Source organism: Carassius gibelio, chromosome A11 (assembly GCF_023724105.1).
Source record: "Carassius gibelio isolate Cgi1373 ecotype wild population from Czech Republic chromosome A11, carGib1.2-hapl.c, whole genome shotgun sequence".
Classification (NCBI taxonomy): Eukaryota; Metazoa; Chordata; class Actinopteri; order Cypriniformes; family Cyprinidae; genus Carassius; species Carassius gibelio.
Window position 1 is genome coordinate 6,404,844 of NC_068381.1, and position 13,888 is coordinate 6,418,731.

The window sequence follows — 13,888 nt, forward strand, 5'->3', positions numbered from 1 at the left end:
TATTTAAAACTTTAATGGACCAATTAAACGCCCTTTTCAAACTCTCGTTAGACACTGCTAAAAATGTCCAATATAACAAATTAATCATTTTTGTTTAGTTTTTTCCTCTCTGATTTTCAAACAGCATTTCCACCACATTTTGTGACTAAAATGGTCAATGTCATAGCTTGCAGTGTATTTATCCTAAATGCACACAATGTCACAACATTTTCCTATTAATAAGGAATATTTCCTATTGTTAGACTGAAAATGACCCTTAGTAAAATTAATAATAATAATAATAATAATAATAATAATAATAATTATTATTATTATTATTATTATTATTATTATTATTAATAATAATAATAATAATAATAATAATAATAATAATAATAATTAAAAGTCCAATTGAAAAGTGTTATTTTAAAGTGTTACTTTATCTAAACTTTAAATAATTTTTTTTAATCCGTTTGTGATTACTTGAGTCTTTGCTTGGATTATCATATACGTTTTTTAATGAATTAATTCGTTTTAGATGCATTTTCACAGTTTAAAAAGAATAAAACAATATAATCTGTACGTATAAGTTTAAACGTGTACATCTAAAATGTACAAAAAAAATGTATTTGATTGCAAACTACCAATAAAATTTACCGAAGAAGAAGGAAGCGTTAACGTTAGTTCCTTTACCTTTATTTTGAAATGTTATGGAGACTTTTATTTTGATTAATCCGGCTGTGACGTCACCTGGTTGCGGTAGCTGCCTCCATGCTGGAGTTGATGTAACAGGCGTGTGGCTTGATCATTGTGCCGGTGTTTTAGATTCATTGATCGGATAAACGGCGATCAGACGGATCTGTCAGCAGACATGTCGTACTGCAAACAGGAAGGTATAGCTAAATTTAATCGGACCGTTTAAACTCATTATACCCATCTTTCATTGTGGTTTAGCAGTGCAGCTAGTTCTCGTGCCCTTAAAGTTGTTACTCTTGCCAGCCATGCTTGATAATATCAGTTATTTAAATATTTATCTTGAGCTGCAACTAATCTTTTCAGATGTGGTCAAGTATGTCGTGTTATATTATCTAATGTTTGTGTATAGTCATACTGATGAATTGTTGGTGGAATTACAGATGAGAATTCGATTTAACCAGAGTCAGCAAGCGCTCAATAAACCATGAATTTCAAGTGTAATGCAATACGTTTTCCATGATTCGTACATCCGATTAATTTTGATGCAGTCATTCAGTCATCACAGCTATGTTGTGTGTCACCCTTCGTGTAGCAGGTGCCTACAAGGTCATAACCTGTAAAGTTCTTAACCTCAGTCCATCAAATGCATCATTTATTCATTATGAACACATTATGATATTTTTGAATAATATTGACACTGGTATAGAGGTCAGTTAATGTATGATTTTCAGTGGCTGACTGTTTGATCCCCCCAAAAACTACATGTTATCCTTTACTTTATTTCTCTCACTAGGTAAAGATCGCGTCATATTTGTCACTAAGGAGGATCATGAAGCACCCAGTAATGCTGAGCTTATCGAAGATGATCCAAATGATCCGTATGAGGATCGCGGTACGTTTTTAATCTGATATTATTTATGTTGTGTCTAGGATACTCATTTTTACACTCCTTTCTTTTAATCCAACAGGTCTCATTCTCCCTAATGGTGATATAAACTGGAACTGCCCGTGTTTGGGCGGTATGGCCAGTGGCCCTTGTGGACAACAGTTCAAAGAAGCCTTTTCTTGTTTCCACTATAGCAAAGAGGAGTTAAAGGGTTCAGATTGTGTGGAAAACTTCCGGAGTATGCAGGAATGTATGCAGAAATACCCTGAGCTCTACCCTCAGGAAGATGACGACAGCGCCCCCTCTGGTGGGGCCGATAATGCACCCACTGCATCCACTTCCACTGACTCTTTTCCTACATCCTCTCCTGATTCCACACCAGCAACCACAAAAAACCCAGCAGCTAGCTAATATTTATTTTAGTTTCATTCCCTCCACACCTCACAGCGAAGACAACTCCACTTTCGAGTATGAAGAGATAATATCTAACTATGCCACTGGATCAATGCTCTCCACCTGACTGCATGATGCACAGAGATGCAGGAAGCCCTTAAACATCAGTTTTTGTAATTAAAAACATCCAAATGACATTAATATGCACTTAAGGGACCTATAAAAAATTAGTTTTGAGGACCTGTATGAGTGGCAGATGAGTTTGCACTTGGCCTGTGCAACATTAGCTGCCATTTGAAACATCCGGCTTTTTATTTTTCGGTTATTATTTGCTCCACAGTCTAAGCTAAGCATGTGTGATTTGTGTTCTACAGCAGATCAAAGGCCATTTTGATACTCCAGATACTCCACTAACAAGTCTATAAACATTTCATGTGCTCTTTTTGTTGTAGAACATGATTAATCAATTTTATGACGAAGAAATGTTCTGTTGCTGATGTGTTCGAATGCAAGTAGCCCACGGCTGCATACCAATATAAACATCAGGGTTGTGAGTGAGCGAACTAGTAGCCTTGTCAACTGATGATGATACATTCATAATTTGTTGGCGTTCACTATTATAATGGTGAAACAAATACACATTATAAACGAGCAGATCTTCTGTTTAGTAAGAACATGCAAATATCTTTTGATCCAAAGACTGGTAGGTTTTGTTCAACTTGAAGTATCTAAACATCGAGGGCTGTTTCTAGGTCCATTTTCAACACTTGCCAACATTAAACTGTTTTCAATTGTGCTGATATCAAATCCTTTTGTAACACTGAAATATTAAGCTTATGTTGGTTATTATATATTCAGTCAATGGAATTTACAAATCTAGCTGTTTATCAAAGAACAACTCTTGGGTAGGTTTGTCATTTAAAGCCTTGTTGTGATTTTTCATGATTTGATTAAACAAGAAACCTAATCATCTTTTCATCTGTGATATATGTGTCTCTGAAAAAAAAAAAAAAACTTTGAATAAAATATATGATACTGAGTCCAAATCATGCATAAGCACTGGGAGAATTTGAATCAGTCAGTCTGTACCTTTTGTTTTTCATTTTACAGTTGTGACGCAATTGCATTTTTAAAAACATTTGACTGGAATGTAGTAAGAGAAAAAGCACATAAAATACAAAAGTATGAATGAATCACAAAAATGTCCTGCAGTCATCTGGATTCACTGGCTTCCTTTTATAAAGTCCATTAATTTCTTCAACTAACTAATTTTTGATGACGATGATCTAAAAACTACAGAGGAAGGAGTACAGAAACTGTTATGATCAGTCTTATTAAAGCCATAACCATGTTGTGTCATGTCCACACGTCAACAGCCACTAAGATGACCAAAGTTGTGCTGTATGGCAATTACAGTTATTCTAAGTGACTGTTATGTGAAAGTTGCCATGCAACAACTTGCAATGTGCATAACTAATTTCAGTTGTATCCGGTGGTCCTGGTCCATTTAGGATCCAGCTGCCTGCTTTGGTACAGTGGCATCACTTCCAGTAAGGGCTTGTTGTGCTACTGTACATGTGGGTAAAGTCGTGCTCAAAGGCAGCCCTGATGCAGTGCTTCTGTGACCTGAAAGCCCAGGATGGGGGTCCAGAGGACTACTAGACTTTGCATGGAGACCAGTAGCCGTCCTGCGTCAACATCTTCAGGACCTGATAGTAGATAGTTCCCACCTAAATATGGAGACAGAACAGTCACTACTCCCATGGCAAACTACACTGAATCAAAGCTGTGACTCAAATAGATGTCAAGTGCTGTACCTGGGTTGAGGATGGGACAGGTGCAGCCACGGCTGGTCCAGGAGAGCGGGTAGAGACTGTGTGTTCCCTGGGAGAGGGGCAGTTTTCCCGAACGAAACACCTTCCTTACTTTCACCAGGACAACTGCGTGTGTGCCTTTATCATGAGCTGACAGCACACTGGCTTTGATCACTATGAACGCCACAAACAGTCAATTTTCTCATGAGATTTAAATGTTTAGACAGAAAATGACAACAGAATCGATTCATAGCATGAAAAAACACTAAAACAAATCCTCACCATATGCCTGTTTTATCTTGCAAAGATCTGACACACTTTTCAGCTTCTTTTCCTTACAGCTGCACTTCCCTGTAAATAATTCACAACCATTTCAAAGGTTCTGTGTATACATATTAACGTATTTAATCTCACAAAAACACATCCTGGTCATAGAAATGGTGTTTTCCAGAAATAAAAGGAAGTGCATTTTTAGGATTAAGATTTGAACACATGTAGTTTAATTGTGCATATATATATATATATATATATATATATATATATATATATATATATATATATATATATATATATATATATATATATTTACAATTCATCATAAAAATAAAGTCACAATGCAAAATGGTCCCAAAATTGGCTTAAAAGTTTATTTATATTTACTTTTTTTTTTTTTTCGGGATGACCTGGGGTGTATTTTAGAAAGCAAGGTTAACTTACCCTCAGAAGAGTATATTTACAGCTAACATACAAGAAATTCTTAACAGAGTGAAGAATCGACGAGTCACCATGTAAACCAAAGTGCCATACTGATTCTTTCTTCTTGCTTTGTTCAATGGTCATTTATATACTTAGTGCATATCGCCACCTAATTGTTCGTTGTGCAATCGCTTTAAAAAAAAAATTAATCTCTGAGAATAAGAATTAAATTGTTTATTTGATGCTAATTATATAATAAGAAATATCACATATGTATTTTTACAGTTGAAGCAACCACGAAAAGCCAAATCTTTGAATAGCCACATCCTAAAGTCAAATTTCCTGCTGTGGTTTCCCACGTTTCACAATAGCCGCTGTTCGTGTGGATTGTTTTATTACTGTAGTAAACTCACCTGTATGGTACAATGCAGAGACAGCCAGTTCTCTAGGCCACGCCCTCTCGCCCTCTTGAGGTTTAAAGTGGGACAGTTCAGGAATTTCCCCCCCAATAGGTACATTGTAAAGCTTGACACTACCTTTGCTGTAAAAGAAAAATGACACGACAATAAAAGCCAATGGTATTTCAAAATCTCCAACAGGTGTATGCAATCAAAATTAAAGTCATGGTAACACTTTATTTTAGGGTCCAATTCTCACTATTAACTAACCATTAACTATGACTTTTGCCTTAATTAACTCCTAAATTGCTGCTTATTAATAGTATATAAGGTAGTTGTTAAGTTTAGGGTATTGGGTAGGATTATGGATGTCATGCATTATATGTACTTTATAAGCACTAATAAACTATTATATTAATAATAGGCATGCTAATAAGCAACTAGTTATTAGTGAGAATTGTACCCTACACTAAAGTGTTACCAAAGTCATTAAAACCAGATATTTGGATTTAAAATGACCAATGCTCAGAATTTAAGTTTCAAATCCCGAATGGTGAATTTAGAAAGAACTGAAAATTTAGTCTGACCTGTCTAGGCAATGACCTGTGATGGGATCACAGGTCAAAGGGCACACACAAGATTCACAGCCCTCCTCTCCGAAACCCCAGTACCCTGCTAGACAGTGGCTGCAGGTGCTGCCGCCCACACCAGCTTTACAGTGGCACTGTCCACTTCTCGGATGGCACCATGGTGTCCCGTCACCAGACTGTACTATCACCGAACCAACCGGGTCACACCAGCATCCTGTCATAGAAAAGATCTTTGGTCATTGGTTCATCAGCTCTCCCCACTGCTTTTGAGTGACTTTAGTGGATTGTGTCACACTGCCAGTGCCACCACTAGGAAGCAATAAAAAACTGTAAATGGTTGTTTTTTGATACAATATATATATATATATTGTATCAAAAAACAATATATATATATATATATATATATATATATATTTTTTTTTTTTTTACTTTTTTTTTTAAAGAAATTAAAGAGTGCTTAAGAATGCTAAGTGGTTGTTAAGATATTGTTAAGGATAAGCGGGGTGGCTTATTTTATTCTAAATGATATATGTCTTATTTATGTTTTAAAATATATTTTTCCTATTTTCTCTTTTTTGATATTGTCCACCAGATGAAATTAAAGTCTTTTTAACTACTGTTTAAATTCTTACACATTCTTATTTAAGTGTAACAAGTCCAGTTGCAGCACCCCTTTAAAATTAGATATCCATCCAGCCCTACAACTATTTTTTATAATTTCTTAAATGTGCCTTTTTACCTCTCAAATTTTTATCTTCTTCAAATATAGTTTCCAATTTTTGATACTGTATTGTCCACCAGGTGAAAACCGTGACACAAAAGCAATTTTAGAAAAACAAGAAGTTATATGTCGATTGAAGACTGTAGATTTAACTTCAAATTTTAAATACTAATTTTATTATAGACCAAGAATATGCTGTAATGAAGTAAAGTCAATTCTAGGTTCAGTTAGGAATAATTATTTGAGGGCAGAACCCTTTGAGATCTTGTTGTCCTTTTCTGTTTATCCCTTTCTAACTGTCTTACGTATGCAAGCATGCGGGGAGTTGAGGGGTCTGGCAGGGTGGCGGTGGTACCCGGGGCGACAGCGCTGGCACCGGCGGCCCACAGTGTTATGCAGGCAGTTGTCACAGACGCCCCCGCTACTGCCCCCTGTCAACAGCCACACACGCTGGGAGAAGTGGCAGCTCGCTGCGTGTCCGTGACATTCACACTCTTCAGCAACAAAAAGAAAACACAGAGGAAAACTTACAGAGATAAAGAGACAGTATGGATCAAAGAATCATCCAAGAACATGAGAAATGCCCCTTGACATTTCTATTGTCAAATGAAAGTCTTTTAACAGCTTTTTGTACTGTAATCTAAGTGGAAAATTTTCTTGACGAATAAGAGTTTGCACCTCCAATTTTAAAATTAGGTATTCATATAGCTGTTCTACTGTTCTTAATATGATTCTCACCTGATTTATTTATTTACAAATACTTTTTTTAACTGTAATAATTGTAATTACCAAACGGTTTCTGTATTTTATTCAATAGCATGGAAGTCCAGCAATTGACTATGGGACCAGCAACTGATTGGTTAACCACTTTCTTCAAAATATCTAATGTTCAACAGAAGAAGGAACCACGTACAGGTTTGGAACAACTTGGGGGTGAGAAAGTGATTAAAGAATTTTCATTTTTGTGGTTCTTCGATGTGGTTTGAATCCCTGCTGCATTAGAAAGCGCCACTAATTATGACATGATAAAAAGATGGAAAGGCCTTCCATAGCACAATTACCATTTTCTAGGATTAAAGGAATTTAAGGCTGAATCAACACATACAGTAGATGCACTCACTCTGGCATGGGTTGCTCTCGCCGCTGCTTCCGTTGGCTGATCTCCAGGGCTGGTTGTTGTAGAGCGGGGCACACCTCTCGCAGTGCTCGCCAGCCGTGTGGTGGGTACACGCACACTTGCCAGACACCTGCACTCCAGAGGAATGATTCACTTTCAAGTTGCTGCCCAATCAAGCTCTACATATAACAGCCCACATTGTATTCTCCTAAATGCTGGGTGAGTGCACATACACCCTCAAGTATGCAAAAGAGGAAGCAAGTTGCTTCACACATTCACTCTGGCCCTTACAGGTGGCTGCGATGCTGTTCGTCCTAAAAATGACTTACCACTTTACTGGGTTGCAGGCTGTCTTGTCCTTCATTTTCAGGAAGGCAATGTTCAGCGTGGCCATGACACAAACATGTCCCTTTAGCCAGAAGAGAGTACACAGCAAATGGGGTTGAATCCTGAGGATCAGAACTTGGCGTTGGAGGCAGGTTTGACTGCTCCGGGACACTCCACTGTTCTTTCGAGAGGGGACACTGTTGAGATTTTAATAGCTGTATTCGTAGGTTAGTCACTGTAAGACGGGACAGTGCTTCAGGACTGTAGGGATCAACAATCCCACTTCCTAATCCTAAGGACCGGAATATGATCTACAGTAGAAAACAGTTAGAAACAAATAATTATGAATTACCGTATTCACATGGACAAAACACCGAAAAATGACAATTCTGTCATCATTTACCCCCCTCTTGACTTTCTTTCTTCCATGGAACACAAAAGAAGATATTTCGAAAAATGTTGGTAACCAAATTGGTCCTACTGACTTCCATAATATGGACAAAACATACTATGGAAGTCAATGGGATCCTGTTCGAACTGTTATGTTCTGATGTTACACAGAAAAAAGTTTGGAATGGCATGAGAGGAAGTAAATGATGATAGAACTTTCCTTTTTGGGTTAACTGTCCATTTAAAAAGCATTAGACAGATTTAAAATACTTAGATTTAAATAGCTGTACTCAATTGAGGGAATATTTGGTTGTAACGTTGTTTAAAATGGATCATTTCAAGCCATTTGAATTTTGATCATGCTTACATGCTTCACATTTAAAGCTAATGCAAAATTGCAATTTACCAAAAAAAAAGAAAGATGTTTTGTGGTGCTTTAGAGACCTTATTTCCTTCCGTACCTCTCCTCGGCTGCAGGGGACCGCACTGGAATATCTGGAAGTGCAGAGAGATCCAGGTTGACTTACATCATCAGGAAGCCCGAACATCTCAGTGCAGTTTCTGGCAAACAGCTTTAGTGTCTCCCAGGTCTGGCCGAAGTCCTGCGAGCGTTCCAACCTCATAGCAGCAGGACGCGGGGAACGGAACAGCATCACAACGTGACTCATGCAGAATCGTGTCTCCAAGTCAAGACGGATTTCTTCCTGTTCTCCAGTGGCCGCTGCGGAGCCCCACCAAGTATCTGGATGAATAAACGGGTCATCGGCCATGAGGGCAGGAGGATGGAGCTCTGCTAGACAGTGTGGCTGGGTTGGCAGACAGGAAGAGCTATTAGTGCAGCAGCTAGTCAGCGTGAAAAGGGTCCTGCCACTGACCAAGTTACCTATAGGTGGGCTGCAAGCACGGCCATCACATCTGGACTCTGTGTAAAAGAGGGAACATGCACATGCATTCAAAAATAAATCCAGAGAAACTTTCATGCTGATGATTTGAAATGCACCAGTTTTGAACACTGAACTTCTGTAAACACTACAAGTCAGGTTCTGGCATGTCACAGCACAATGTTTGACAACCTGTGCCTTTAATGTACTGTAGCTCACAGCAGGGCTTTCGCAGAACCAAAAACTGTGTCATTTCTCTTGCAAATGCTGCAGAGAAGTAAAGTTTAATATCATATAAAGATACAAATTAGTAAATAATAATAATACTTAAAATTGTTCAATATAAAATGGATTAAAATACACAAACACACACACACACACACATAGATAGATAGATTGCTTTCCATCACTTGCCAGTAAAACCCTGCAGGGATGCAGGAAATAAGATCACTGTGCACTTCAGTATCACCATCACAAACTGAGGTCTCCTGAGATGTTTCATGTTTAGCAGTCTGGATGTAAAGGCAGGTTAGTTATCCATAGTTAGAAGAATAGATAAACCATCATGTCCCAATGCATGGTCAGTTCAGTTTAGAGAGATCTTCACGGTCTGTTTGGAAACAGAGTTTGCATGAAAAGTTGCAGGGAATACAGCTGCTGGTAATCCATCTCCACAGTGAGTCAGTAAGAAATCGTTTGTGATGATGGTGGTGATCTGGGATGCACCTGTCCAAACGGCTCGCGGTTCATTCCCTTAACGTTGTTGTTTTTGTGCATTCAGATGAAGGGCGAACTATTGTCCTTTCTGTGCCTGTACATGACAGTCCTTTCAAACTGAAGGTAAAAGAAGGACAAAACTGCGCAAGTCGCTAAAAGCAGTGTGTCGCACCTATCCGTAACGCGCAGCGTTGTTCCAGCTTCCCAACAGCACGGATGAATGACTGTGTGATCCAGTGGCCTGAAACTCGTAGCATCCGAAGCGTTGAACGGATCGAAGAGGAGCTCTCTCTAGTGCCCCACAGTGGAATGCTACACTAGTGCAATTCCCTGCCGACATCAAACAAGTGATCTTGATTACATTTTGTTAACGTCTGTACTAGACATGATTATGCTTCTGAAAGTCCTATATCTGAAGAAATCATCCTGTGAAATGAAAAGATAATAGAAAAATGCAGAAGATGGATATACATACATAACCATTTTTTTTTACCAGAAATTAAACTGTTGACAATTTATTCACCCTCATGCCAGTCCAGTGAAACAAGAAATGAAAATATATATAAAAAACATGATTTGAATACATTAGCTAGTATAACAATGCTAGAGTGTATTGTTGTTATTCAAATTAAATTAATTAATAAAATATTTTACAAAAAAAAAGCTACATGTATGAATTTACTGAAACGTTTGCAATATATTTCTTTTTCACAAAGCTCTAATGATTTTTCTGGGTCTTTTATTTGGTGATTCTGCAGGTGAGTGCATGTGTGAGTTACAGTTCGGTCAGATTCCCCGGGGGTTGAAGAACAAAGTTAATGTGATCCAGCCACATGGAGAATTCCAGAAACTGTCTACACATTATACCAGCACCAAAACCTGCTCTCCTTAATGGGGTGAGAGATGTTACTTTACGAGCCTTTTCCTCCTGGTTTTGAACTGCAGTAGTTCTGTATTATGGGTGCCTTTGATGTTTCATTTAAAGTAAATTCTAAATACACACAAAACTACGTATATATGTGGACTCCAATAGGTGTATAAAGAATAAAGTCATTAGACGAATGTTTCTGCCTGGTTGTTGTTGAAATCATACATGCTGTACATACTTGTGAAATTAAAGGAGGAGGCAGAGTATATTTTGAAAAGTATTACATGTAGTTAGAGCTAAACTATCCCGAACTTTCTGCTTTGAGTTGAGATGAAAACCATATGAAAATGAATTTGACTGAAGTTCAGAATAAGTCTCCTCAGCCTCTCTTTGACATAATCAGATGGCAAAGACTAGTATCACATTTTTCTATCAAATATAAGTACTTGATACTTGAGAACAAGGAATTACAGTTAGATATAACAGTTTCCAATTCTTGTTTTGCAAACAGTGTTTGTACTTCGGACCCGAGAACATGAGCATCGTTGTCCCGTACCAAAGTTTGAATGATACCTCTGAAGCAAAGTGGCCTGCGAGCGAACTGAAGCAAGTAGCCTTGTTCAATGATTTTTATATCCAAACTTGACACATCCGGGATAGCTTTCCAAGCTGGATGGGTATATATGCTTTTCAAATGGTAGTTCACTGAATTGGGGCTAGGAACTGACATTTGTGGTAATGAGGAGAGGAGAAATGCTCTTATGTCGGTCTGCTATCACAGAGATAGTTTGCTAGGGCACGTACTGAAAGGGAAGGACAGACCCAGCTTGAATGGAACTTCCATCACTCAGAGTTAAGTGAAAGGGTTGGAGAGCGAGCGTGAGACTCTTAGAAGGTGTTCTGGCCTCGGCAAGAACTGACGATTAGTCAGCGACGCAGTGAAAAAAAAACGTTTGAAAGGGAACTGTTCTTCACAAATAAAGACAATGGTTTTATGATGTTTTACTAAACATTAAGGCTACATAAGAGGTTAAAATTTCAAAGCCACATGCATTGACATAAACAGCTCAAATTAAGTCTTTGGTTTTATCCATAGCAAAGTGTAGTCACTTTAAAGATGTTTACAATATGTGAGAATTTCTAAAAAGCACCCTTGCATATTTTCTATGTTCTTTTGAACTAAACTAGGTGCACTTATACACTGTAAGAAAAAGAAGAAAAGAAACACAAAAATATTTTCTCCACACAATGCAACCATGTGCAAAATCCAAAATACAGGTAAAACACCTGTAAAATAAATTAATTCAGAAGACTAATTCATATTAATAATTTGGTGCCTTATTTATTTTTTACAGAGTGACTGACCTGACAATCCCACCTAACACATACATAAAACACATATCTGTTAAAATGTAAATGAAATGCACCATGCATGTTCAGTCATTACAGAAGATGAGCAATAATCTATTTGCTATTTTCAAAGCTAATGACCAACATACAAATAAACATTGCCAGTTTGTTTAATATAATTTAATTTAAGTCAGTGTCAGTCTATGCTTATACAGTCACTGCTCATTATTTCTTACTTTTTTGAATCCTCATCTTTTGCATGAGTTTAATTATACTTCTTTGATTTCTCTATATCTGCTCTTTATTAATTTTCCTCCCCTGCTCTCATATCCTACATATATCTCTTCATGCTTTCATTCTCCTCTCTGACACTCACTACAGCGGCTGGCTGCCCTCCAGGTCATAAAAAAGAGCTCAGAGAGCAGACCTTCATCTCCAAACCTCACATCATTCCAACTCTGGGACTTTCTGCCGCCCTACAGACTACATAAGCAATAACTATCCTTATTGGGGATCATGTTAATCCTATTGATGGTGTATTATCTGTGAGCTATTAATATTTATTACGTCCAGATGTGGAAAATGGATGAATCTGTCTTTTTAAGAAGGTTTGATTTAGAAAGCTATCAACTTTTTAACTGGCATTAATTGTAATTGTATGTGTGTGCCTTTAAATGTGTGTACTTTAAGTCATTTTGTTGAACAGAGAAGGAAATTACAGCCAAAAACACTGCATTTTTGTTTCTTGTGTTTGTCAGCAGTATATTGATAAATGATTTATATTGTGCTGACAAAGAAACCTCATTATAATATCCCATTTTCTGTTGCAACTGACATCATACATGGTCAAATATGACCAGATGTCACTGCAAAAGTTTAATTCAGAAGTTTAACTGTGTGGGGTTCCTCTGGCTGTTCCCATGCTCTCTTCTGTGGCATTACAAATTAGGGATAATACAGCAACTTTAGTGTCTAGGACTCTAGGTTGTATTTTGTAAGCGTGTCGGGGATGTCTGGTCTACTGGATGAGCCTTAGGTTATCAATGTAGCACACATTATATCCACTGACTAAGTGCATGCCAAAAAAAGGAAGAGATAGTCTTGCCTGGAATTAGAAACAGCCATTTCCACCTAGAAATAAAACAGATGACATATAGTTGGCATTCCTGATCAGATGTTATGAAAGAATAACTATCTTTTGTGAAAGAGATTGTTAGCTTTTGTAAACACAAAATAAATAAAAAAATGTGAGAGTTTATAAGGGGTTTCTTTAAGGTAGGCCTATATATACTGAACAAAATTAGAAACGCAACACTTTTGTTTTTGCCCCCATTTTTCATGAGTACACAAAAGGCATCTTTCTCTCAAAGATTGTTCACAATTCTGTCTAAATCTGTGTTAGTGAGCACTTCTCCTTTGCCAAGATCATCCATCCACCTCACAGGTGTGGCATATCAAGATGCTGATTAGGCAGCATGATTAATTGCACAGGTGTGCCTTATGCTGGCTACAATAAAAGGCCACTCTAAAATGTGCAGTTTTACTGTATTTGGGGGTCCAGTCAGTATCTTGTGTGACCACCATTTGCCTCACACAGTTCAGCTAATGAAAAATGAGGGCAAAAAAAAAAAGGGTTGCGTTTATAATTTTGTTCAGTATGTATACTGTATACACCTGTTTAGTCTGATTTGAAGCTGTAAATAGTATATATAATAATATAATATAATAAAATAATATTTCAGATAAAAATGCAAAAGTTAATTGACTTAATGGTAACTGTGGTTCATTTAAAATGCTGGGAAAATAACTGAGTTTCAATCAGATTGCAGCCAACAAAGCTTTTCAGCCACTCATTAAAACAGGAAAGGAATTTAAAAGGCAAGCAATTATTTGCACAGTATTCATTTATATCAGCTTGCCAATATTTGGGAAGGTTTGTGTGTGTTGGCCAGATTTTGCCAATGTTTGTAGACTTTTCACACTGTAAAACGGTATCATTCTAAATGTTGTTTTATATTTTTCCATGTGTTACACTGTTTCAGTTTTTACCTACTTTAGAATTTAT

At 37.3% G+C, this 13,888-nt stretch overlaps 2 protein-coding genes across 2 annotated transcripts; one reads left to right on the forward strand and one right to left on the reverse strand.

The window, feature by feature from the left end:
* Positions 1-704: 704 nt before the first annotated feature.
* LOC128022181 (mitochondrial intermembrane space import and assembly protein 40) lies at positions 705-2,926 on the forward strand. The gene is made up of 3 exons (XM_052609489.1): positions 705-872; positions 1,469-1,567; positions 1,644-2,926. Exons 1-3 carry the CDS (start codon positions 851-853, stop codon positions 1,970-1,972), a joined length of 450 nt encoding a protein of 149 aa, XP_052465449.1. The 5' UTR covers positions 705-850; the 3' UTR covers positions 1,973-2,926.
* A 112-nt stretch (positions 2,927-3,038) lies between these two features.
* Positions 3,039-9,023, reverse strand: LOC128022169 (netrin-4). Its single transcript, XM_052609468.1, has 9 exons — positions 8,469-9,023; positions 7,620-7,928; positions 7,294-7,420; positions 6,479-6,667; positions 5,450-5,666; positions 4,878-5,005; positions 4,051-4,119; positions 3,772-3,942; positions 3,039-3,684 (listed from the first exon to the last, which is right to left on the reverse strand). The coding sequence occupies exons 1-9, from the start codon at positions 8,985-8,987 to the stop codon at positions 3,548-3,550; spliced, it is 1,866 nt and encodes a 621-aa protein (XP_052465428.1). The 5' UTR covers positions 8,988-9,023; the 3' UTR covers positions 3,039-3,547.
* Positions 9,024-13,888: the final 4,865 nt, after the last annotated feature.

What these genes read in the sequence shown, in the direction of transcription:
- LOC128022169 (XM_052609468.1), bottom strand. Translation starts at nt 8,987, where the DNA reads ATGAAAGTTTCTCTGGATTTATTTTTGAATGCATGTGCATGTTCCCTC. An exon ending in CTCCCCGCATGCTTGCATAC is followed by an intron (nt 5,667 to 6,478) that starts GTAAGACAGTTA and finishes TTTCTATGACAG; the next exon opens with GATGCTGGTGTGACCCGGTT. An exon ending in ACAGGTCATTGCCTAGACAG is followed by an intron (nt 5,006 to 5,449) that starts GTCAGACTAAAT and finishes TTTCTTTTACAG; the next exon opens with CAAAGGTAGTGTCAAGCTTT.
- LOC128022181 (XM_052609489.1), top strand. Translation starts at nt 851, where the DNA reads ATGTCGTACTGCAAACAGGAAG. An exon ending in GTCGTACTGCAAACAGGAAG is followed by an intron (nt 873 to 1,468) that starts GTATAGCTAAAT and finishes TTCTCTCACTAG; the next exon opens with GTAAAGATCGCGTCATATTT. An exon ending in TGATCCGTATGAGGATCGCG is followed by an intron (nt 1,568 to 1,643) that starts GTACGTTTTTAA and finishes TTAATCCAACAG; the next exon opens with GTCTCATTCTCCCTAATGGT.